The sequence below is a fragment of the Myotis yumanensis genome, unplaced genomic scaffold (genome assembly GCF_028538775.1).
Source record: "Myotis yumanensis isolate MYYU_CA2020_CCGP unplaced genomic scaffold, mMyoYum1.0.hap1 SCAF_7, whole genome shotgun sequence".
Taxonomy (NCBI): domain Eukaryota; kingdom Metazoa; phylum Chordata; class Mammalia; order Chiroptera; family Vespertilionidae; genus Myotis; species Myotis yumanensis.
The window spans coordinates 87,237,438-87,263,113 of record NW_027223758.1 but is presented as its reverse complement, the minus strand read 5'-3'; the positions used below and the strand labels follow the sequence as shown (position 1 = coordinate 87,263,113).

General features: G+C 43.8%; 1 protein-coding gene across 8 annotated transcripts in view; it reads left to right on the top strand.

The window, feature by feature from the left end:
* Window positions 1-25,676, top strand: part of DTNA (dystrobrevin alpha) — a 220,703-nt gene that overhangs the window by 102,411 nt on the left and 92,616 nt on the right. For all 8 annotated transcript variants that reach the window (XM_070421194.1, XM_070421203.1, XM_070421195.1 and 5 more), the window contains exons 3-4: window positions 8,998-9,065; window positions 16,550-16,630. In XM_070421194.1, the coding sequence (XP_070277295.1) occupies window positions 8,999-9,065; window positions 16,550-16,630 (148 nt within the window). In that variant the 5' untranslated portion in view covers window position 8,998. The remainder of the gene's footprint in view (window positions 1-8,997; window positions 9,066-16,549; window positions 16,631-25,676) is intronic.

Here is a 25,676-nt window from a genome sequence, read left to right as displayed (position 1 = left end):
GTATTTTGTTTTTAGATTTCACATATGCATGAAATCATCTGGCATTTGCTTTCTCTGTCTGACTTACCTCACTCTGCACAATACCCTCTAGGTCCCCCCCCATGTTGATGCAGGTGGGAAAATTCCATTTTTATGGCGAAATCATATTCCATTGTATATATGCACCACTTCTTTATCCATTCATGTTTTGATGGACACTTAGGTTGCTTCCATATGTGGGCATCCTTGGGGTGGGTGGGGGCATTATTCTCTACCTCATCAGCCTTGGTTTCCTCATCTGAAAAAACAGAATAGTATAAAATCACCTATCTCAGAGTTAGGATAAGATGTAAGTCGGATGCTTGTTGTAAAATGCTTAGTGCACATGGTAAGCACTTGGTTAACGGTAACTTACTGTGGATGTTATCAATGAATGAATCTCTCAGTCCCTTCCTGCTACATTACCCAGGCTTCATGCCTCTGCCTCAGCAGGGTGGTTCAGACGGCCTGAAAGGTTCAAGGCTGGAAAAGAAGGCACATTCCCACCAGCTATTCTTCCCCATCAAATTCTTGGCAGCCACCAACTTAGAACCATGGCTCTCTCAAGAAACAGAGGCTTCTTCTGGTCATTCCTTCATTTCAGACAAAAAATCTCTTCAGTCGAAGGGACATAATGAAGAGCCTGATAATTCATAGAAAACAGATCCAGAGGCAAGAAATGAGGGCTGCCTCTGTTTCTTCTCTTTCTACTCTGTCCTCCTGTCACACCAGGCAGCACTGGTCTCGGGACAGGACCATGATGTGCAAAATGCTATTGTTTGCTGCTGGGGATCTTGCAGCCATCACTGTGGCTGCTCATCCACTCTGCCTGCTTCTTTTCCAGGTGGCCTACTTAATCTTGGCGTGCGCATGCTTTAACGCCATACACTTGGCTGTGCTTGCACTGGATGGCAGTCATCAGAATCCCTACAATGTCATTGCTGATTTCTACGTTGCTGTATATAGTATTAGCCTGAGATATTCTCCATAGAGAGAGTGTGAGTGAGAAAAAGGGGAAAAAATAGCATGATATTAATTAATATTTAGCTCCGGGTTGATCTCTATTCCACTTTTTACTGACACAGTAAACTAGATTGAAAAGTGGTTAAATTTAGATTTCCTTCAGTCCTCATTTTAAATGAGAACAAAATAGCTCCTTCAGCAATCTAGAATTCATAACCCTTTAAAAGTTTTTTTTTTTTTTGGCACAAATAAATTTTCAGAGACATCGAGAAGAATTAGTAGGGAAGGAAGATTTTTTTTTTAATTTCGTCAATGCCCCCTATGATCTTTTCATACTCTTCATAGGCTGCATTTGGACCCCTCTGTCATCTTACACCTTGTTATGGGTTCTGAATCCATGAATACATCCTAACAGCCATGTTGATACCTCTCTGCACCTACCTGCCTTCGCCCTCTCCCACCATTTGCTCTCCCATCTCTCTCATCTCATGTGGCCTCTGGAGCCAGCAGCCTTCACCTCCCCAGGCAGCACTCCAGAGCCATGATATTTCCTTTTCCCGGTCAATGAACATTGCCATGTCCTCACGCTGTTTATCACAAGCAGGTATTAAAAAGAAAGCAGCTAAATTAATGCACTAAGGTGAAGTTTCCAATTCTCTCAGGGAAATTTGCATTTTTAAGGGCAGAAAATTAAATTTTCTAGCTTTTTTTGAGGTATAATTGACAAATAAAATTGTAATATATTGGGAGTGTACAACATAATGTTTTAATATACCTATACATTGTGAAATAATTCTCACAATCAAGTTACAGTTACCTTTTTTAAATTGATCTGAGAGAGGGAAACATTGATTTGTTCCACTTATTTATGCATTCATTGGTTGCTTCTTGTATGTGCCCTGACCGGGGATCAAACCTACAACCTTAGTGTATCGGGATGATACTCTAACCAACTGAGCTACCCAGCCAGGGCCTAATTGTTTAATTTTTTTTATTTTTGGTGAAAACTTAAGACTTATTCTCTTAGCAAATTTCCAGTTTAAAATACAGTATTATTAGCTTTATAGTTAGATCCTCAGAACTTTTTCATCATAACTCTGTTTTTCCTTTGCCCACTATTCTTGCCTGGTTTTTATTACTCAAGCTAAGAACTGTCTGTTTTGATGGTTTGAGTCAAATTCCCCAAAGCACATAGAAATGAAGACAATGAATGAAAGAGCTTAGTTTAGGAAAGAAAATGAAGGGCAAGAAGGGAAGGCTGGATCAGAGAAAGGGAATAAAACAGAAAGAGGAGAGATGGAAGAAAATGAGGGGGGGGCGAAGCAGAGGTTATAGGCACCTTCTGACTCGCAGGTTGCCTTCCTTAGCGAAAGTGTGACAATGCATAACTCACTACTCCATCCTGCCTCACTCCCCTGAACATCTTCTCATGCTTATCTCACGGATTAGCCCAACTCAGTGTGTGTACTAGTAGTATGTATTGGCAGTGTCCTACCAACACTATCTGTAGGGAAAAAGAGCAGTTCCCATGAGTCTTACTTCACACAATGCCACTTTGGTCTTCCTTAAGAGGTGTTTGAGCCATTACTTAATTCTCCAAAGCTTGGTTTCCACATCGGTAAAATGGAAATAATAATACCAGCATTACGGCGTTTTTATAAGAACAAATGAAAAACTTTCTGCATCGTACTTGGAACATAGTGAGCTTTTTTAAAAAAACAGCAATTGTTTTAAATTGTGGTAATTATTCTTATCCTTATTATTATTATTTCTTCTCCAAGAAAAAGTCAGATTTTCTTGTTTTATCACAGAAAATGGTATTCTGGCCTGCCTTTCCCTTTTCCACCTCTCCAAATTCAGCACCCCCTGACTCTAAAAAATGAAAAATATGGAAATACTAAAGCATGCAAGCCTCCCTGGCCTGCATCTTGATTCTCAGTTCTCCTCATGGAGGTCACACTCCCAGAAGCTGAGATAACAACTAGCCCGTGAGAAAATCCTTCCCAGTGCCCGGAGGCATGCCAGCCATGGTGAAAGCTCTGGACTTCCCAAATGAGAGTTGCCGTCTGACACATGAATGTTGAGTTTGTATGTCCAGGCACTCTGGCTTCTACCACGTGAGGAGCCCATCACTGCCTTGTCCCGTCAGCATTGCTCCACCTCGACATCTGTCCTGCTTTCCTGGCTTTATGAGGCCACCCCCAGCCTTCGTAGCCTCTCCCCTGGGCAGCTGCTCTGTAGATGCACCCACTGGAACTGGTGGTCCCTTTCACTAAGAGTTGGTGCTGCTATCAAATAAAGCCACCTTTGATTCTCACTAAATCCTGGCCTTCTCCTAAACGAGCCCATGCGAAGAACCATAATTCCTTTACTTGTGTATCCATGGACATGGCCATGGCCATTTTGGTGGGATGAAAGTCTATACCTTTTATCAAATCATTAAAAGGGTCTAAATCTTAAAAGGAACAGCAGGTTAGATAGCATTGCATTGCTTAGTCACCTAATACATTCTGTCTTATCACAGCCTTTCACTGAGAAGCTAAATTTAACTCACTTGGAAAAAAATTGGAACTATGATCTTTTTGTTGTTGTTTTTCTTGTTAATCCTCATCCCAGGATATTTTTTCCATTGCTTTTTCAGAGAGAGAGTGGAAGGGGGGGGGGGGGGGGGGGCGCGGAAGAGAGAGAGGACCATTGATGTGAGATAGATACATGGATTGATTTCCTCCCATAAGCGTCCCAGCCTGGAGACAGAGAGCAAACCAGGTGCATGTCCTTGACCAGAAATCGAACCCGAGACCCTTCGGTGGTGCTCAGGCCAGTGCTCTAACCACTGAGCAACACCGACAGGAATTACAATCTTTAAAGTTTACTAATCTATTTTACTTTTATAAATGCCTGTATATGACCTCAATGTAATGAGATAAATGGGGCTCAAAAATTCACTTACAAAATTTGGAGTTGTCTTATTGCAAGATCGGTGAAAAATAGTCTTCTAATTACAGACGGAAGGGACTTTTCATTCATTTATTTTCATTTGTTAGATAGGTAAGAAAAAGACACAGACCTATGTGTATGAACAGCGACATCTTACACTAAATCAAGAAAGTTCCAAGTAATTGACAGGCAGTCACTTCCTTACACCCTCCCCCAAAGGTTAAGACCTGGACAGTCCCAGCAGGAGGGCAGGGAACACTCACCCCGTGGTAAGGTCAGCCATAGTTCTGCCTGACCCAGGGGGGCTATACCCCAACATTACTGCTCTTGAGAAATGCAGATGCATGTACGTACGTGTGCGTACACACACACACACACACACACACACACACACACACACTGTCCCAAAGGCACCTCATATCGGATAGAACATGATTCTCTAAAAAGACTTAGGTCCCAATGCAGTGCTGGCGGCAGCAGTACAGACCACCCCTCCTTATGGCCGTCGTCCCTGGGACCCTTGGGGTCCTTTTGATCAGGCTCTTCGGCAGGGTTCCCCCGTCTTTCAGAGACATTCTTATACCTTTGAACTCACTGACAGAATTCCATTTTTGATCATCTTCCTTCCAAGAGGCTCCTCTTTCCCCAGGCCAAGTGGCTCCCACCTCGCTCTGCCATCTTTAATGCCTTCCCAATAGTAAGGGGGGGGGGGGGGGGGGGCGGGTACCAGCTTGTCTTGAGCAGGAGCCCTGCCTCATAAGCCCAATGAAATCAAATGAAACAAACAAAACCGAACATCCTTAAACGTCGTGTCCACACACTTACCCCGAACAGCAGGCTCCTTCCCGACGGGAAAGTGCCACTGAGAGTACTTCTTCCCAGAATGAAAATGGTTTTCTCATTTTCAATGGCATTTTCTATTTTTTTAAAAGTTCACCTCGTTAGATACCCATATTAAAGTATGTATATATTTCTGTGTATTCACATTCCCCAAAGAATGAATTACCTCTCCCTTGGCTCAAAGTAGATTTGATAGTGTGTCTTACAAGCTAGAGAAACATATTATAAAGCAGGGGTCCTCAAACTTTTTAAACAGGGGGCCAGTTCACTGTCCCTCAGACCGTTGGAGGGCTGGACTATAGTTTAAAAAAAAACTATGAACAAATTCCTATGCACACTGCACATATCTTATTTTGAAGTAAAAAAACAAAACGGGAACAAATACAATATTTGTATTTGCATGTGGCCCGTGTGCCGTAGTTTGAGGACCCCTGTATAAAGCAAAGTAAAAATTCCACCCTAATGGACAGTTAAGCTCATGGTCAAACTCAACTAGTATCATATTTCCAGGTCAAACCTGGCTGGGTATCAGAAACACCTATGGTACTTTTATCTTATTCTTATCTTTATTGTTGAGAACATTACAGTTGCTCCCCCTCTTTTTCCCCCTTGGCCCCCACCACCTGGTCCCCACCCCACCCCAGGCCTTTGCTGGGCTCCAACCCCAGATTCAGTGTATCCGCTATTTGCATTTTGACCCTTTCTCCAGGCTGGTGTGATGGAAGCTGCTGTGGCACATACTGTCCAGGGAAGACCAGGCCCCTCACGCCTCCAGCTCGTCATTACCCTGGAACAGCGTGCTCATGCCCCGGGGCCCCCCAAAACCAGGCCCAGGTTCCAGGAGCAGAAGGTGACGTTCAAAGTAAAAGGCAGTCAGAAAGGCATCGCTGCCATTGATCTTAGAGGCAGCACCCTCCTGCTTCTGGGGTCCCTCTCCGTCAAGGACGAGGACGTGGAAGCAAATGGAATTGTGGGAAAGAGCGCGGAACACTTTTTATTATGTTGCCGAAGACTAGACTCGTATGTAAATCTGAGGAAGTCACATCAGAGGCCTCTTTCATGAGCAGAAATGGAGCGGGCATTTCTGTGCTGCCCGTAGATCAGTCAGAGGAGGCGAGGCCCGTGGCGTGACCTTCCCTGCGCTGATTAACTCTGGGGAGTGGGCAGCGTTGGCGATCGCTGAGCCAGCATCTCCTTGCCACCCGCTGGGAGCGACACGGGGAACGGAGAGCCTGGGCACGGTCTTGTCGCCCTGCCCACAAGGTCCGCGCATCCTAAGCTGTTTGCCGAAGTGCAGCGGCTGCAACAGAGCCAGGCGCCTCTAACAACCCCGCTGGCTTCTGCGGATTGGCACTGAGAGTGTGAATCGGTGTGCAAGTTGGTGTGACGATATGTGTCTGGGTTGACAGAAATCTTGGTGCTGGGAATGATCTCAATCACCATGGTTATCTCCAGGGTAACGGTGTTTTAAAACAGGAGGATCCGCTCAGAAGTAGACAGAGGCATCGCTCAGGGGAATCCGAGAGAGCTGGGACCCTCCTCCCCATTCCCCTTCTGGCCTGGGTCACCAGCGTCTACCAACTTCGTTACCAGCTTCAGAAGGATCTTATTTGTATTGAACTGTGGCAGCTGGAATACGGTGACTGGTGATTAGAATCCATACTGGCTTCAGAGTTTTAAAATTAAAAACAAAAAGTAGAAAGGGCTCCATTTCCGGCCCTGCCAGAGAATACAGTTTGTTTTATGGCCACTCTGCCTGCTGGAGTCTCAAGTTCTTCAGCTGTAACCTGGGAACAGTATCTCCCCTTCCTCCTCGCAAGGCTACCGGCAAACGCATGTTATAATCTGGGGAAATTCACCCAAATGTAAGACACCATTGGGTTAAGCTTCTCCCTTTAAAATGTCTTCTGTGCCCACGTGTCATGGAAGCGTATGCTGTGGATGACAGTGGGTTAAAGATGTGAAGGAAGTGGCTGGAGGACGTGATATTTCAATGTGAATGTGTTCTCCCTGTTTCAAAATACAATTCACATTTATTCTAATAGCCCGTGACCTACATGTAGGTGTGTTCTTTGTACCTTGCTGATTCCCACGCTGTTCTACTCTGTCATAGGCGAGGACAAAGAGGGGCTCTCCCTGTCCGGCCTGCAGCTCTGTGTTAACGATGAGACTGGGGCCAGGTGACAGGGAGCTCACCTCCTACCACCTCATTATCACCACGGGCCTCCGGTTGCTTCCTGCTCTGTGTGAGATGCTGAGGGGAGGCAGAGGCTCAGGTCCGCTCTGCTCTTCTCCCTGTGACCTGCCAATCACCACGTGCTGCTGAATGTGTCCTAAATCTCTCAAATCAGACTTTCGCCTAACACAGAATATTGTCACTCCCGAATCACAGAAGTACCCAGTTCACTGGACCAGTCCCTTAGTCATGTGCTCTGACCCCCTGCCGTCCTGCCGGCCCAGTCTCTCCTGCACTCACCGTGGGGAGTAATCTTGACAAAATCTAAATCCGTACACATCAATCCCTACTTACACCTCGGATGGCTCCCGGTGCCCCAGAGCAAAGCTCGGACTGTCTGGACGTGACAAAGGTTCTCCGGCTCTGATGCCCGCTCACCTCTCCAGCATCTCCATGAGCACTGCACCCTGCAGTGCCCAACTAGCCCCAATCGCCAAATGCACCCTATACACTTTCCAAAGGGCCATGCTTTCCCCGAGTCCTTCCTCCACTCCTTTCTACCTGGAAAATTCCTGTGCGTCCTTTAGAACTGTCCCAGAGTCACTGCTCCTTTGATGCCCTTTTCAGAGAAACTAGCACCCTCACCTTTTGAGCAGTCTTCCGCGAGTGGTTCTGTTCACTTCAGCCCCACGTGATCAACCTCTCTCACAGTCACATACCTTTCTTGCCACTTCTACAGCTATAATGACCTCATTGTGCATTTGTTGTTTATATGCTTTTATGTCTTCCCCGCTGGAGTGGAAGCACAGTGAGGGCGGGAGCTGGAACGGATCACTGTTTTATACCCAGAGCTTTGTTTGGTGTCTGGAGAATAGAGGATATCAATAAAGGTTTGTTAAGCTCAGCGTTGAGGGCTATGAAGGCTCAGAGGAAAGGCATAAACCCAGCCAATCATTGAATTAGGAGGGATTTCAGAGGAAGATACGTCTAAATTGAGACCTGAAGGGTAACTGCAAGTTAGCTAAGCACAGGAAGAGGGCAACCCAGACCAAAAATAAATAATAATAAATATTATGGACAAAGACCCATATTGAGAAAGAGGGTCCATGGAAAGACAGGCACAACGACCAGCTGTGCCTCATGCTGACCACGCCCAAGAATCAAAACATAATGGGATCCATAGAAATGTATACACACACGTATATAAGAGAGGTGAAACTTTAATTTTTAGAAGTTTAATTAGATATCATAAAAAATCACCTCCATCATCCTGTAAAATCCTTAATATTTAGCCCAAAGCCCTCTATCAGACTAAACAACATTTCCATTAACTTTCTCATTATCTTCATTTTCCTCAAGTCAAATTTTAATTTTTTGTAGCTTTTTTTCATTCTCTGTTTTAACTCTTGGTATTTCTTAAGAGAGTCCCACTATAGATAGTATGTTTATTTAAGCAGAGAGATGTGAACCTAACCAACCACCTTCCATGAAATTATGTACAGAAAAACGGTGGCAAGTTCCAAACACTCAACTTAGAGGTGAACATTTAGAAAATCACCTGTTTCTAAGTGGAGGTTTTGGGTGCACAAGGGACAATTTGCAGCAGAATGTGGTAAAAGGCATGCTGGTCTTGGAGCCCAAACGTCTGTGCCATTCACGTCACAAAGTTCACGAGACTCTCAGTCTCCTCGTTTGTTGAATGAGATGCATTATATCTGCTTTATATTCTGCATAGGAATTCCCAAGATTAGACTCTATATTCGTAAAAATGTATCACCTAACAGACTAGATAGGACTGTATTTAGTTATAACACAAGGTCATTTTCTGCTGTAGATATTTTTGTGTTAAAAAATAAAAAAATCAAACAAATACAGCAACATTATATATGCAAAAATATGTCCAGCAATTTAAGTTAGTAAAAGTAAAACTATACTTTCGAAATACACAGTGTTAGTTTGTCTCTGTGTCTGTGGCATAACCACGGCAAGTGTGTTTCTATGGAAATGGCCGTTTGCCTCATTAGCAGGAGGATAATACCCGCTGTGCCCATTTTGTCTCATAGAATGATTGAAGATAGCGGGAAAAGAGGAAATACCATGGCAGAAAGAAGACAGCTGTTTGCAGAGATGAGTAAGTACAGAACTTTCATGGAAGGCCCTACCGTGGCCATTGAATATACATGAAATTCTATGACTTGGGTACTTTTATTTAAAATCCCAAATTTCTTTGCATAAAATGTAACTTTGAGCATTTTTGCCTCCTAGAAGGGAAAAGTTAAATTAGTGAAATATCACAATGTGTTACTACACTCTGTATTTCATGTGAAGGAAAAGTTTCATGGACCTAAATATATGTATATGTACACACATACACAACACTTTAGAAACACTATTTAATGTTGGCGTTTAACAGAGTCCACTAAACTTCAAAGTCTGGGTTCATCTCTCTACACTGTCAGTGTCCAGCATGTTGTAGGCAGTGATAACATTTGTGAAATGAATCATTGAATGTCTCATCTACTGAATGATGGCATCTGTTTCTATGGGAAAGAGGAGTCCTGTGTGGTTACCAGTCCAAACTATATGTTGTCATTTAGGCTTCATGCCGTAGGGAAGGATCTGTCCCACAGACCAGTCTCTAAAAAGATGAAAAGTTAAAAAGAACCCACACGCCCAGTTAGCATGGCTCAGTAATTGAGCATCAAACTATGAACCAGGAGGTCATGGTTCGATTCCTGGTCAGGACACATGCCTGGGTTGCAGGCTCGATCCTCAGTGTGGGGCATGCAGGAGGCAACCGATCAATGATTCTCATCATGGATGTTTCTCTCTATCTCTCCCTTCATCTCTGAAATCAATAAAAATATTTTTTAAAAGAGCCCCCAAGGGCACCTGCTATAGAGGGAAACCAAGCCAAGACTGACTCCATTGGAGAACCCATGAAATAGAGGCCATTGGTTTATGTATATATATATATATGGTTGTAGTCGATAATGTCTCCCTTGTAGACCATGTTTCTTATTCATAAGGAAGAAGAACTTGACATTGGAAGGAAAGCACACATCTCAAATGAAAAGTTATGAAGAGAAAAGTACAATTCTCTTATTGTCTTTTGATCTCTTTTTTCCCTGCATAAGGAATGAGGATGAGCAGACGTGAGTGGTAAGCCTTTTTCCCTGAAAAGGCAATAGACAAAAATTAAGTTTCTACTGAAGATTGGAACTGATTGGCAAGAATGAGGGTCAGAGCAGATAAAGAAAGTCCCGGATAATAAGATTCATATTTCCCTTTATCATTTCCCAATAATTGGGTGACACCAAGACAGTGTTGGAACTAACACAAAGGAAAGAAAATTAAAATTGAGATGGGGAATCTCAATCATGCTCCTTGCTTTTTCCACTTTTAGAAACATGTCTGCAGTGCCTGTGAGTGTTTCCACCATGACCTTCCAATTTGCTAGGCCATGTTGGGTACTGTGTCTTCATTTCTGGCATGGCCGGTCACCTGGACTTATGACCTTATTGATACAGATCTAACAGAGCAAGGAACCTCGTTACTGCCTGCCCATCCTAACAAAATACAAGGCAGCACAGATAACCTCCCATATCACAGGTTCTTAGACTGAAAGGGCAGGAGCCAGGTACATCATGGGCCAGTGTTTTGTTACAGAAATTTAAAAATTTTAATATTTAACATAAAAAAACAGTAAACTCTTAGGGGAAATATTTGAATTTATTGTTACATTAAATACTTTATTGGCAAACACACTGTAAGAATTATAAACGTGTACTTATTTAATGATTTTTAAAATACCAAAGGTTAAGTGCCTTCTCCCTGGTGCAGTGCTGAATACAGAAAAATGCATATGTCACACATGACTTTTGAGTTGAAGTTGTCCAACTCAAAGAAAGATCAACATAACTTTTATAGCCAAAGAAAGAGAGAGAGTTCTAAATGTTTCAAGTTGGGAGAGCTCCTTCAGTGATTACATTTCAAAGAAATGGCTCCCAGGTCCTAGGAAGGATATAACTGGGCTATAAAACTGGCCAGAAACTGGGAATTTATGTCTCAATGGAGCAGATAACGAGTTTACAATGGAAAGTTTTCTAAGTAAAAGCTCTAAGAAAAGGGAGGTCAGAGGCCTAGAGTCAGGAAGAAGCCTGTCTAAAGTTTAGTCAAGCTGAGGGGAACATTAAGGCATATTGGCTTTACAAAGGCCAAGGGCAGAAAATAACAATTAATAAGAAGAACAATTGATAAGAAATACTGGCAAATTCAAGTGATTGCAGCACATGTGCGTAACACATCTACTCTGAGCTCATAACCACAAGCAGAAAGTAGAAAGAAACGGCAAAGAAATGAAATTAAGAGTAACGTGGACTCACTAAAACAGCAAAATAGACTAGCCTTACATATAAAAACAACAACAATAGTAGCTCCATGGCCGCCTCCTTGATTAAAGAAATTCTGGGCGAGCTGCCCTTAAACCAAAAAGCACCTTCAATATAATGCCCTAATGATCAGTTTAGCTAGTAAATTAGACTAAAGCTGAAAAGTCTGCTTAAATGTAAATGTCATTCTCACCTTGGCCTTTCCAGTCATTGAATAAGTTTATCAGCTTAAATAAGTTTATTAACCTGGATTTTAGCAGAATCAATAGTTTGTGCTTGTAATTCAATTCACCTTCTCTGTTTTCCTGCTGCCAGAGCACATTTACTCCGCCTTGTGTGACACGTGCTTGTGCGCACATTCACGTCACTCGCCATGAGCTCCTCCTTAGGGACAGACCCGGGCATTTACCTTCAAATCCATTCCCCTGGAATGTTGGTTTAAAAGCCTCCAGGACACAGGATAGGTAGGTTTTATTGAGGGGAAACTGATGGGAAAACATTCTTTCAGAACTTGGGAGGCTTCCTAACAAGAGAAGAAAGGTCTGAGCCAGAAATCAAAGGCTAAATGTGGGCACTCAACAAGCACTGCTGAATTGTCTGAAGGCAGTCTCTCCTCAGAGTGCTCCCTACAGTCGGCGGGTAAATAGTTTGAATGGAACCCAGAGCGTGTTTCTGCAATGCACACTGAGTTTTAGGAAAATTGACTTTAAAAATTCAGAAAAATGACATGAGTGTTGCTACTGCCATAGGCCACAGTGGATGCAATGACTATTTTTACTTACTTCTTTATCTCTCATGCTCTTCAGCCTCTTCAAAATGTTAGCACCATTGGTCACTATCCTGCAAATTCTCTCTTGTGTCACCACCACCCTGGTCTGGTCCTCTGCTTTTTCTGACCACTCTACTTCTCTTTGCCTATCTCAGTATCTTCCCAGCCATCTGAAGTCAGATTTTACCAAAGTTTTGTTCTTGACCAATTCTTTTCATATACAATTTGATTTTCTGTCAAGGCTTCACCATTGTTGTTTTGCTCTAAGTGTCCAAGAATTCCATGTCCTAACCGGTTTGGCTCAGTGGATAGAGCGTCGGCCTGCAGACAGAAGGGTCCCGGGTTCAATTCCAGTCAAGGGCATGTACCTTGGTTGCGGGCACATGCCCGGTAGGGGGTGTGCAGGAGGCAGCTGATCGATGTTTCTCTCTCATCAATGTTTCTAACTCTTTATCTCTCACCCTTCCTCTCTGTAAAAAATCAATAAAGTATATTTTTTAAAAAATTCCTTCAGAACCACCTCTCATAGTCTCAGGGACCAGTTTATCCAGAGAAGCCAACATATAAACACAGTGTCCCTTCCAGCCTTGCTTCCTCACAGTCAGAGCTTATACTGATGGAGCAGCTTAAGGTGGGCTCACTGTCAATTGCATTAATAGTGCCCATTACACACAAAAAGCCATGTCCCTGCCCGGGGTTCTGCTTTCCAGTATTTTCAAAGTCATGCAGTCCTTGAACAACTACCAAACAGCGAGGCACTGTTCAGATCCTGAACAAAAGATAGTGGTAACCCTAGACATTTCAACATGCTAAGAACAAGGATTGCTCTATTAACTTTACTTCCTTATTCATTTATTCAAATTCCATCTCTTTTTATAGAGGAATTAAGTCAGCTAATTTCCCTTTTTAATAAGGCTACTAGACTGTTAGCTCAGGAAAATATCATAGGCTAAAAATGGGCCTTAATCTCATCAAGACACTAACAAAGTCTCTTAAGTTGTGCATGTGTTGGAGCAACATGAGCTGGATCACCATACAATTAGGGAGATTTGCAGGTAGTGTTATGACCATGTCTAAAGGGTAGGTAATGGGCAGTCAACCTGGAGGGTGGCCCCTAGAAGGACCAGAAGACTCTTCTGTGGCCCTGTGAGGCCCTTGGTTTTAAGCAATAATTTGGACACAGAAGACATGCAGCTACTCCCAGGTAGGCTGTGAATCTAAGAAGAGACTGCACATGTAAACTTGAATTAAGTGTATGGTTTATTGGGGCAGAGACAAATACATTTATTTTGAGCAAGAGCCTGCACGCCATACATCAGGTCAGAGGTAGGGTTTTTTGTTTGTTTTGGGGTGTGGTTTTTTTTTGGTTTCAGAACTCATTATGGATCTTGTGTTTTCCACTTACATTGTCTGTGCAAGGTAGTGTGCTGCTATATGAAAGGCTAATTTTCCTTGCTCACCACAACCCTATTAATATTGAGGCCTTGCATCCTCAGCCAAGAAGAATATACATAAATAGGAAACACTGACAGACCTACAGATCTCTTCCTGATTCTTAAATAAAACAGAGGGTCGGTTAAGTCCACATCGTGATGGGGCAGGTGAGCAGTCAGTGCACTCCTGGCCCTACGTATCAGCTCTCCTTCCCTCTTCCTGCTCCTGGAGAGGCGCACCTGCCCCACGTTCCCCGGGACCTCTATGGGAGGGAGGTGCAGAGGAGCCAGGGTTTCTCTGCTCAGAAGCTAAGATCTTGCTGGAACTAAGAAATTGAACTATGTGCTGCATCATCATCCTTTTCTACCTGGGGCTTAAATCATTATTCTTGAAAAACTTACACAAATAATCTATGTCCCTAATGACTTCTTCTAAAGGATTATTTACAGATATTGAGACTTCCCTGACGGTTGAGCCAAAATCCGCATCAATAAAATGATAACCTCATCCAGGGGAAAAGGCAGATTTAGCATCCGGGTATTTCTGATCATTGCTCTGCCTGGTTATCCAGCATCCTTGAGCCTCTCGGATGTAGAGAACCTGAAACTGGGAAGCCCCTTTGAAATGCCAGTGAGAAAATAAAATTTTTAAAAATATCAGAAAGGTTAGAAACATGAGCTAAAAAAATAAAAGAAACTAAGTATGAAATCCTACCTGTAGCCCCCACCCCAAATAAGCATTTAAATTGAAAATAGGGGAAAATCTGACTTAGTATAAGTACATATGATTTTTTTAAAATAGCTTCTTAATAAACTACAAGCTTACCAAGAGCCCAAGAATGAATTGCATTAGTAAGTGTCCTTATCAAAGGTGATAGTAGTTGCTTCCCATATTCTATACAGGTTGGGTTAATTTTGTAGATCTTGTGTCAAGGAGATACTAGCCAGTCATGGAACAGGACGATGAGAAAGGTTATGGCCCCAAATCTTTGCCTGATGATAATGAGAATAATAATAGCCACCTCCATGTATGGAAGCCAATTGTGTGTCATGCTCAGTGGTAGACATTGTGCTTCAAATGGCTGTGCAGTTGAACCTCTTGGACCTGAAAACTCAAGGAGAAGCTACCTCCCCAGCTAAACTCTAAACTCATGATAACTAGGCCTTTTGTACATGATCTTCAGATGTTAATGAAGATGCTAACAGTGATCATGATAGTGGCTTCCCATTGTTTGAGAAGTAAATTCTCAAGCACCAGGAGAAAAGATGATGTGGCTCCAGAAGGGAAACTAGGTCAAATGGATTGAAGTTGCAGAAAGGCAAGTTAAAATCAAATGCAAAAAAGAAATTTCTGTCACTTGTTGTTGCTCAGAATGGCACAGGAGGCCCATCTGCTTACTGTAAAGTTCTCGCTAGGTGCCAGCTACGTAGGTTACCAGCCAATAAAGTTGATATTACCCCCCTTTTACACATGAGGAAATAACTTTTAAAACTTGTCAAAGTTCACACAGCAAGTCCATTTATTTTCACTATGTTATAATCATCCCTGTCATTGCAAATCATCCTCATGGCCATTGGCTAAAATGCCTACCTCTGGAGAACATGTAGAAGGGAATTTCTCGATTGCCCCTTTGATCCTTCAAGTACCCGGTATCAACGAGCCTGTTTGTCAAGTAATAAACTTCTGTAAGAATTAATATTTAGTTACATGCCTTATTAAACCATGAAGTAATGGTAGTATTGATAGTGTTTTTAAATGAATCTAAAGAGATCCGTTTGAGTTGAGGGAATGCTAAACACTCTCAGTGAGGGACACTTGCTCATTCATCCTAAGTTTCATTAGAAGAGCGAGTAGTTGGTCACCTAATATAATTACTTTCAGGCCAGTTCATTTACTTTGCTACCCTAACTATTATATTCAGAAGCATCTATGGAGCACTTTTACTGGTGCAGAGAAAGCTCAACACATGTCAAAACCAGGTATGGGCCTTTGTATCTGTATGAACCAGAAGCACGGGCTTCGACGAAGCCAAAGAGTTAGAAGCAGAGAAGAACTGACCTTTGTTGAAAGTCTGCTGTGTCCCAGACACAGCCTAGAGATGAACCCATTTGGGGGAAACAGGTTACGTACCAAGCAGCCGTCTGCAAGGGGAGGTTCTGGGCTAGAGTAGTGGGGACTCTTGTTGGAAGATAGGAAGGAAAGAGCTTGCAGAGGAACTTGGACTCTGAGCAGAGGAGCATTCTGACTGGGTGCTGTGGGCGTCTTAAGTCACGCGAGATTCCTGAGTGAAATGAATAGGGAACACAGCTCAGAAACGTAGGGAGCATGTTCCTCTTTGTCAGGAAGGGAAGGGAAGGGAAGCCACGGTGGAAGAGTAGCGGTTGTTTTCAGGAAGGAGTCTCCTCTGAGGTTGACAGGGAGACTGCGGTGAGATGCGGGGAATAATAGTGAATACTTGCCAGCACTCACTGTGCACCAGGCAGTGTTCTCGGTGCCTTGGGTAGAGTCATTCATTTACCCTGACAGCGTATGACGTCAACAGTAGTGGGATCCCCATCCCTGTCTTCCAGGCGAGATAACGAGGACTTCCAAAAGCTTTTGGCCTCAGGTCAAGCAGAAAAGATGCCCAACATTCGGCAGGTGCCCACCCACAGCCTCGGTCTAATGACCAATGACAGCGCGTTTCAAATGATGACGATGATATTACTATTGATACCATCTGGCTGTTCAGGTTGCAGCTTGAGCAGACTGTGCTCCTTCGTGGCAGCCTCTGCAGGGCTGAGGTTGGGTGTCCTGGCCGGTGAACACGGTTGACAATCTGACCTTCAGTGTTGATTACGTGTGCTCTCTTCCCATAACCTGAGGGATACGGAACAGACCTTTCACATCTTCAACTTATATTTATGTTCTAATAACAAGAAAATTAAGTGCATGGGTTATATTTATAGTTGTTTTCTTTAAAAATGTTATAAATTCCCTTCCACACACATGGCATACCATATGTGTACATTTCTCCCCCAGGAGCTCAAGAGCTGGATCGAATCCGACTCTCTACCTACAGAACAGCATGCAAGCTTCGGTTTGTTCAGAAGAAATGCAATTGTAAGTATGCCAGTTGTTTGCAGTAATTACCTTCATGAGTCCTATCATTGACACTCATTACTTAGTTTATTAAAACTAGGTTTTCTTGTAAGAATTAACAAAAATATGTTTACACAACAATGAAAAGAATGTTATGATATACAAGTGATAGTGAGACAATGCCTAAGTAATTCTCAAGGCTTAATTACTCTAAACTGCTAAGGTATGTTCCATCCTGCCATTGGAGTGGTTAAAATCTGGAGGGATGTTCTTCTTCTCTCCAGCCTGGGTGTTGCAAACACAGTGCCATCCAAATGGTTTCCAAGACCTTTGTAAAATACCAAACACGAAGTCCTCCTTCTATTTGTGTTTCCTTTATAAGTATAGGGAAATGTTTCTAATCTCTGGAAAACAATCCAGTTTCTTTTTGAAACTAGAAAATTTATATCAGAATACTAACTATATTTGCCATCATTCAACAGTAGCAAGAGAAGAGACAAGAATACTGAAAGAAACAAAGGAACTTGCGTAGCTTTTCCCCTAATTTTAAAATGTAAGCAGCAGGGGTAGATCACTAATCACGGTGAGCAGGTTCATGTTCCCTGCTGGGTCAGTGCTTTCGTCATATCGCCACATTCATTACCTCTTGGAAAGATTAATACTTTGTTTTAAAAACAGATTGCTATAAAAAATTAGTAACTCTTCTCATTTTCTAATTACTATGGATGTCTTAAAAAATGAAAACCATGTTATCTTGAGTGCATACACACAGTTCTTGAATAATTGCCATGAGAATTAGATAGTTGGTGAACAAAAAACCAACCATGTCCACATCTCTACCCTCCCAGAGTCTCCCCCAGATGTTTCTTGGGGCACCGGGCAGGCCACCCCCCAGCCCACACTTGTAGGCTTATTGCTAATCACGACTCAGGATAGGCAGTGTGCCGTCTTCTGCGTGTCGCTCATCTGCAGCTGGTCCCCAGCCCCAGAGATGGGCTGAAGTTTGGGGCAGGAGAAGAATGGAGGAAAAACATCAAAAACTTGTTTTGACTCCTCACAGAAGCTAAACCAATGCTCCCCTCTCCCCCCACCCCGCCCCCCAAAACAAAGGAGTGAGAGGAGCCCTCTGGCCTTGGGAAGGCATCTCTGGTTGTACTTGGAGTCTGGGTATTGCAGGCCTGGTGTTCAAGGCCAAGGAAAATGCTTCCCCAGAAGCAAAGCTTTCCCTCCCCCGCATCCTCATCATCCACATTATCCACATTTAAGCAAAAAGAGTTAAAGAATCGCAATGTGTTCAGCAATGAAAAGGTGATGGAGTCCCCCCTTTTTCTTTACCTCATTACCAGTGGCCCTCAAAATAGAAAGCAGGGGAGGGGAGTAGAGATAGGAGTTCTATCTCCTCAGAACATTGCCAAGCAGAGCTTCTCTTAGGTTATTTCTCTTAAGTTATTCAGTAGAAGCAGGGAATTTCAAAATGGCATTGCAAAATGGTAAGGATGAATAAGTGAGTGAATGAGTGAATGAATGAATGAATGAATGATACAATAAATGAGGGGGGAAGAAAGGAGAAAGGAAGGAAGGAAAGGAGAGAGGGAGGGAAGGAAGGGGAGAGGAAGGAAGATTTATAGTGATTTATCAACCCTGCACCAGCATTACAAAGGGCACACACTGTTGTCCCTAACTGGGTCCAGCAAACCACGGGCCATATTTTATTCCTCCTTGTCTCTGATAAAGGCCATTTCTCCTTCTTGGGCATCTCTTCTTCCTCTTCCTATTATTTTCTGGCACTCATCCTGACCCTCTATCCAGAATCGTGGCATCGTTACACTGACATTCTTGGAAAACAGTTACTATCTTGGAAGATAGTGATAGTCCCTCCCTGGGTGAAAGAGAACCTTCACACCTGCCCAGTTGCCTGCAATGCGTCCATTCATTTACCTCTTAAAAAACTGAGAATGAACTCCACGTTTGCACTGTGCGAGGCACCAAGGACAAAGCGATGGGGAGTAAATGCAGTCCCTGCCTTGAAGCTGCCCGAAGTCTAGTGGGTAGATGGATTTCTACACAGACTTATAAAACAGTGTGGACGTGTAATGATAAGAATTCGCACATGGGATGGTGGGAGCACCGGGAAGGCGGTGCCCTGACCTGGGTGTGGGGGCTGCTGAGAGGAGTTTCCTGGACAGGGAGACAACGGGGCTGAATCTTAAAGAATTGGTGGACAGTAAGCAGAAAGCGTGTGATTTGCTTTACAATGTACCTTACAAACTTTGTACGTTTTAGGATGAGAAAAGCATTGCGTTCTACACGAACTAGACAAGACTAAGGCTCAAAGAAGAAATACAAGCTTATGTTGAATGCTCTGCTAAAATTAAGCTTCTTTTTCAAATTGTTTCTACGTTGATGCAAGTATTATATGTGTCTGCTGAGTTTTCCTTCCTGGCAATAAACAGAACAGTTGTGCTACTGGGGTACTTCCAGAGCGCCAACATGATTGAGCCGGGCTTATTCTAACCCGAGTTGGAGCTTTTCTTTCAGAGAGAGAACCAGAAGCACTGGTGTTTATGTGACGTGTTCGTCAATATTAACTACCCCTGTAAGAGAGGGAGAAAATTGTCTGCAATAAAACCCAGCTCAAAGTAAATTATGGTACCTTATAATGGAGTTTTACTCTACAATAAAAGAAATAAGAAAAAAATCCAGATAGTGTATTTGTAACTGCATTGCTTTATTGGAAATTCATATGCAGTGTTTACTTCACAGAAATTGATAGACCTTAACTGAAAATGGCTTGTTCATTTTGAGGTCCAGACATTATTTACAGATAAAATTTATTTTGTGAATTACCAGAACCAAACTTTAAAACTGTATAATGGAGGGGGAAAACATAAAAACTGACACTTGTAAAGTCACCCTCTAGGAAAAATAAATATTGTCTGGATATAGCATGGAGAGCATACATTTTTTATGAGATTTCTTTCTTATCTAAATTTAAACATCAGAAGTGTTAGTTAATTCCCCACATTTTCTCCCCCACCGCCCTTGCCTGCTCGTTTATGGGGTCCCGTCTACAGCGCCGATCCCCATCACTGCCATCCATGCTCATTCCCTCTAACACAGTCCTTGTGGATGCCGAGAATTACTGATCCCGGTGTTTGCACGGACTTCATAGGAGTGGCCAGGAAGCTGTGGCCTGTGGACTGACTGGGTCCAGCACCTATTTTTGTCTAGACTGTGAACTCAGAATACGTGAAGATTTATAACCAATTTGAAAAGAGAACACTAATGTGTGACCCCAATCACGCAAAATGTTTTTCTCACAAAAAAGGATTTCAGTTTCCTTATTGATAGATGAGCATTAAAAAAAATTGTACTCATTTATTATATTTTTAATTTTATCAAAATGTGAAATTTCTTTCCTCTTTTGGTATATACAGGGGGGTAAAAGTGGGTTTACAGTTATGAGTACATAAAACACAGTTTATTCTTGTATCATTCTTTATTAATTAGTGCATTATTTTTCATAAGAACAACGGTAAACCTACTTTTGCCCCACCCTGTATATGCCAACATAATACCTACATAATATTAATTCATTATATGGAGGTGCCCCTCTGCCCACAAGAAACATTTAGCACCCTCTGCTATAAAAGAAGAGTTATAAGAAGCTCCTTTTTTTTTTAGGCAATAAATTCCTTCAATTTTGTCCATAGGATTTGTCTTCCAAATCAGCTTCTTTCCTCACCATTCATCTTTACACCCTATCATTTTCCCCCTCCCCACGCCGTAACTAGCACATTCTCTACTAAAGTGAAAGAACAGATCTCTCTTGAAGTTAGGGGCAAGTTGGCTGTTTCATTTTGCAGGAAAAATGGTGCAGAATGGAGAATACACATCCAGGCCTGATACTCCCTTCTAATCAACAGCCTTCTCTTTAACTTCCAGATTTTCTGGTAACTGTCAATGAAAATAAATATCCTGTGTGCCACTTACAGGCATGTGTGCAATGGTAACGTTTCGGCCTTTGCCTTAAACAAATGGCTCTTCTGCTGTCACATCATTTCCTTGCTCGGCGTTGGCATGGTTAATGATCCAGATACCTGTAATGTCAGCACGTGTTTCTTTCAGAAATTACTTTAAAGTGAATGAAATGCAACCTTAAGTTCATGGACAACAAAAAGCAATGAGAGAAATAAATCAGAGTTCTACTCCCTCCTGTTTACAGGGAACAAAAGCAAGGAGACCGGGGAGGGGGGGGGGGGGGGGGTGCTGTCCACCACAACTGGCATTACACCATCTTCAGTTCCTCTGGCCACAGTCTCAAGTTTCTTTCTATCACTCCTATCGATTAAAATTTAATTAAAATTTTGTTTAAAAGGAAAGACAAAAAAATATATACTTGTATCTGAACTTTCAGTTTCTCAAAATATCATTCCTCCAGTAAACGAAGCGTTTTTAAAAGTATCCCTCACCCAGCTATACTGGTGGTCGGTGAGGTCCAAAAGGTTGGCGACCGCTGCTTTAAAGTATATCTGCTTTTGTCTTTAATGGCTCTAAACTTTCAGGATTTCTTATGAACCATAAAAGAAAAAAATGCAGATACCTGTTTACCTAAAGGTTTCTCTCCCCCTGCAAAATTAACCCTAGCGAGTGTTATCCGTGTGGTAAGACCTGAATAAATATTCTTCCGTGAATGAACAAATAGGCTCCACTTTTCACCATCCAGGTGACTAGTTTTATGTTGCAAGAATAGCCTTTCGGTGTTTTTTTAGTAACAAATACTAATATTCTGTTCGTGGTGGGTTTTTTTAGCATAGTCCTTCTCTCTGCCTCATTTGTAAGCATGTGGATTTGGGCATGCCGATATCAGTTTTCTACCATTGCATAACAAATTGCTACACTTGGCAGCTTAAAACAACACACATTTACTATCTCGGTTTCTGGAGGTCGGAAATCCTACACAGCATGTTGGATTCTCCACTGAGGGCCTGAAATCAGCGTGCTGGCTGGGTCTGAGGTTCTCATCTGGAGCTCAGATGAGGACTAGCTGCTGGCAGAATTCATTTCCTTGTGGTTGAAGGACTGTGGTTCCGATTCCCTCTGACAGTCAGGGTGGTACTCTCAACTCCTAGCAGCCACCCACACTCCTCGCCACATGGCCCCACAGGCCGGTCAGAGCATGGGTGTTCGCTGCCTCTTCCAGGTCAGCCAGAGTGTGTTCCTCTGACTTCCCGCTCTGTGACCGGCCAGAGGAAACTCCACTGTTACAGGATTCCTGTGATTAGGTCAGGCCCACCGGGATAATCTCCCTGTTTTAAGGCCGACTGATTCAGGACCTTAATTCCTTCTGCAAGACCCCCTCACAGCAGTACTTGGATTAGTGTCTGAGTAACTGAGAGAAGGTAAACAACATGGACCAGGAATCGGGGAGGGAAGGGAGCATCTTAGGATTCTGTCTGCCCCACCGTCCAAGACCATAGACTTCTCTATTTTCCAGATGAGGAACATGTAGAACATTGGGTGAAAAAATAAAGTTTAAAGTAAAAATCTCTAGCAGAGAAATAGATCCCCCAAAAGAGAAGTATTGAGAGCGGAAGCTAGAAGGACTCTCTCCAGTAAGGAGTCGGCGGAAGAGTGGGAGGTTTGGTGGGGAAATGAAGTGGCCGATGACAAACCCTTGGAGCATAGTTATCTCTGTTTGTATTGCTCCCAATGTTTGTGATGCTCACTGTCATCCCTGATGCTGAGTCACCCTAGACACATGTTTAGAATAAGAGGAAGTTCATTGCTGGAATACAGCGTTCCCAAAAACCCCTGTGGGGAAGTCGGCGGTGGCGGCAGAACAAGCCGTTAACGTTTTCCACTGTGGGATGCGAAGCCAAAACCACGCCTCCCTGGGCACCCTGGCCTGGTATGTTGTTTCCCCTTTGTCGGAGCAAACTTCTGCTCCTCCTTTTCATGGCTTTTGTTTTTTAAGATCTTAAAACTCCAGGGTTTTGCTTTCTTCTTAGTACTTTGATTTTTAGAGAACACCGGAAGCTCTATCTGATCGGACTGCTGGCCCTGCCCACCTGTGACCCAGGCGCCACCGCTAGTCTTGTTTCTTGGCATCGGGATGTCCCATCAGCCAGCTCCCTTCCCTGTCTCCTGCTCTGCATTCTACCCGGAAGCCATGCCAACCAAGCACTTTCACTCTCACAATTTAGGAAAGCACCTCATCTTTCAATGCCCCGGGCACGTGGGAAAGAGTGATACACACAGAGGAATGCCTTCCACGCCTCCTCAGCCCCATCTGACAGGTGCCGAAGCAAGACCGGTGACCTTCCCGGACGGGTCTGCCAAGCTGTGTTCTTGGGAGGCTGCCGATCGGCCCAGAGCCAGTCATCAGAGCAACGAAGGGACACCCAGGGGTGCTGCCCCCAGCCTGGTACCAGGACCTCGGGCTCTGAGGGACACAGAGGAAACAGAAGACAGACTGGAGGGCCGGGCCGGGAGAACGGCCTCTCGCACACAGCACACCTGGGACCCTGCAGGACAGTGATCGCTGCTGCCGCCTCGATTTATTCCTGGGGCTGCGCTGACATGATCAGGCATTTGCTGTTATTATCAGTCACGCGTGTATTTCTCACTCAGCAAATGTGGGCAAGATTTACTGCGTGCCAAGCGTTATGCTGGACCCGGGGAGCAAAAGTGTGGTGATATTCCTTAGTGTACAGATTTCGTATTGGAATAACCTCAGGTTTAGAATCTAATGAATGTGTTCTATGTATTCTGAAGTTTCTCATTTTGTAATATCAAGTGGTAGACACACCCTAAAACGTTGCTATATAAACTCATATCCAGCCTTTTAGTCCCCTCAGCAAACCTTCATTTTCTAAAGAAAAAAAAAAGTACTTAGAAGTATGGTGATTAATCAAATATGTGTATAGCTGTTGAAATAGATTGTAGCTACCTTTACTCATTCACAGTGCTGGGCTAGGACTGCTTTACCTGGTTTTCATTCGGGACTTGAAAGGTTCTGCTCGTCCCAGGTGAGGAGAGCAGTAAGTGCTCCCCTTGGATAGGCGCCAGATAGAATCACACCATTGAGAACAGACCTTCCGACTTCCAGATACGAGCCCAGGCCATGGCAGTCCCTGCCCGCCCAGGCCGCCCAGCCTTGCCCGCAGGAGGCAAGCGTGTGACCATGCAGCCTGCCACAGAGCTAGCAGTGGCTCCAGCCCTACATCGCTTAGTTCCTCGGAAAAGTAATGAACTCCCATGTGAGGTCAAGTGAGATGCACTTTATTTGGCAAACCCAACACTGAGAGTGAGACACTGATATCATAATGTGGAGCAGATACGCTGAGGGAAAAGTATATGACCAAACAGAATCAGAATCTACTCGGAATATGGTCCTAGTCACCACTGTCTTCCATGTTTTATTCGGGGAGTTTTCAATCAATGATAGACAAGGACTTGATGAGAATCAGTGCTTCAGCCTGTTCCCCCGGAAAGCAGACTCCACAGCAAGGCTTGACCAGAAGCTGTTTGTTTGGATACTGAAGCCAGAACACAACTGGAACAAGAAAGGAAAAGCAATAGATCATGCGGGACCCGCTGAGGAACCTTGTGAAATGCATCCCGGAACTGTCCCCCCAAGAGACAGAAGGAGGAGGGACTGAGCCGGTTGCGGTGCCCTGCACTGGGCAGGGGGCCTGCGCTTGCACTGACTGCTGCACCTGGGAGAGCCTTGGGTGGGGTCCAGGTGTCAGGCTGAGGCGTCACAGGGAAACAGCAGGCACCTGAGCCAGGGGCTGGCTGGTCGCAGCCTCATGGAACTGCCCAAAGGCTAGGCCATGACGATTGTCTACAGGGGCTGGAGGAAGAGGTGGAGCCACGATTTTGAAATGGTACCAAGAGGGGTCTGAAACCTTGCCTACTGTGTACCTTGGCTTTCTGCATTGGAGATTTCCTCGTCAGTATTTTCTACTAACTTTTTTAAAGATGTTTTTTCTACACAAGATACACTTCCCATGTTCTTGACTTCGCTCAAGATCATCTGCAGCCATCCAGGGACCTGTTCATCCCAAATGCTTGCCCGGCTCCCCAACAGCTTTCCATGCACGAGGAAATGAGGCCATAGCTCTCGTCCGCGTGGAGGAATAAAATGCATTTTCTATTTTCTATCAGATTGTTTGCTCTCATTGCACAACGACAATTATGTGTTTGAACAGAACAGGGTGGGGGCAGGACAAAGTAACACTTCCAAGCCGGTTGCCGCTGCCCGCTCTGCGCTGTCCCTGCGCACTTTGTCTGTCAGTGTTCACGCAGCCAGGTGGGCACAGGATGCAGGGTCACCGAGATCAACGGCTACAAAGGAAAAGTGGGGGACAGTCCTCATGGTCGCTAGCCCTGTGGATGCTCTTCCTCTTGTCACGTGGCCCCTGGCAGTTAGGGTTCTGGCCATCTGCTCAAGTCATGGTGTGCAAGGAATAATGAAGGTCCTATGGAAGCCCTGCTCAGTGTGTCTTAGAAGATGAGGCAAAGGAACGATTCTAGGGATTATATGCAGTGTCTGGCAACCATTAGGCACTCTAGGCCATTCCCCAAGCAGTAATGGGCACCCAGTTTGAACAACACATTCTGCGGGTAGCCACGGGGAATAGAGAGATGGCCAAGACACAGTCCATGTCTTCAGGTTGCTCATAACTTAGTGCTATGGTTCTTCAGCTTCTCTCCCCTTGTTTCTTTGGGAGAATCTGATGAAAGCCACTGACCTTTTTACCTGAAAACACACATGGCCCTTAACATACATAAAATTGAGCTCATCATTTTAAAGACCCTACTCTTTCCTGAAGTCCAATCAAGGGTTTATCTAGAAAATGGAGGGGGAAACTTATTGATTAATAACTGTGGGAAATGCAGAATGTCATAAATTGCTAATAGACATGTGGAAGTTTCTGGAAGCAACAAAGGGGGAGGGTCATTACACCTGAGTACATCAGAGTGAGCTCCCTTGTGGGCATGCACGTGTGCAATACCTTGAAAAGATAGTGCACTGAAGGGTGTAGCTGATGAAGGCAGC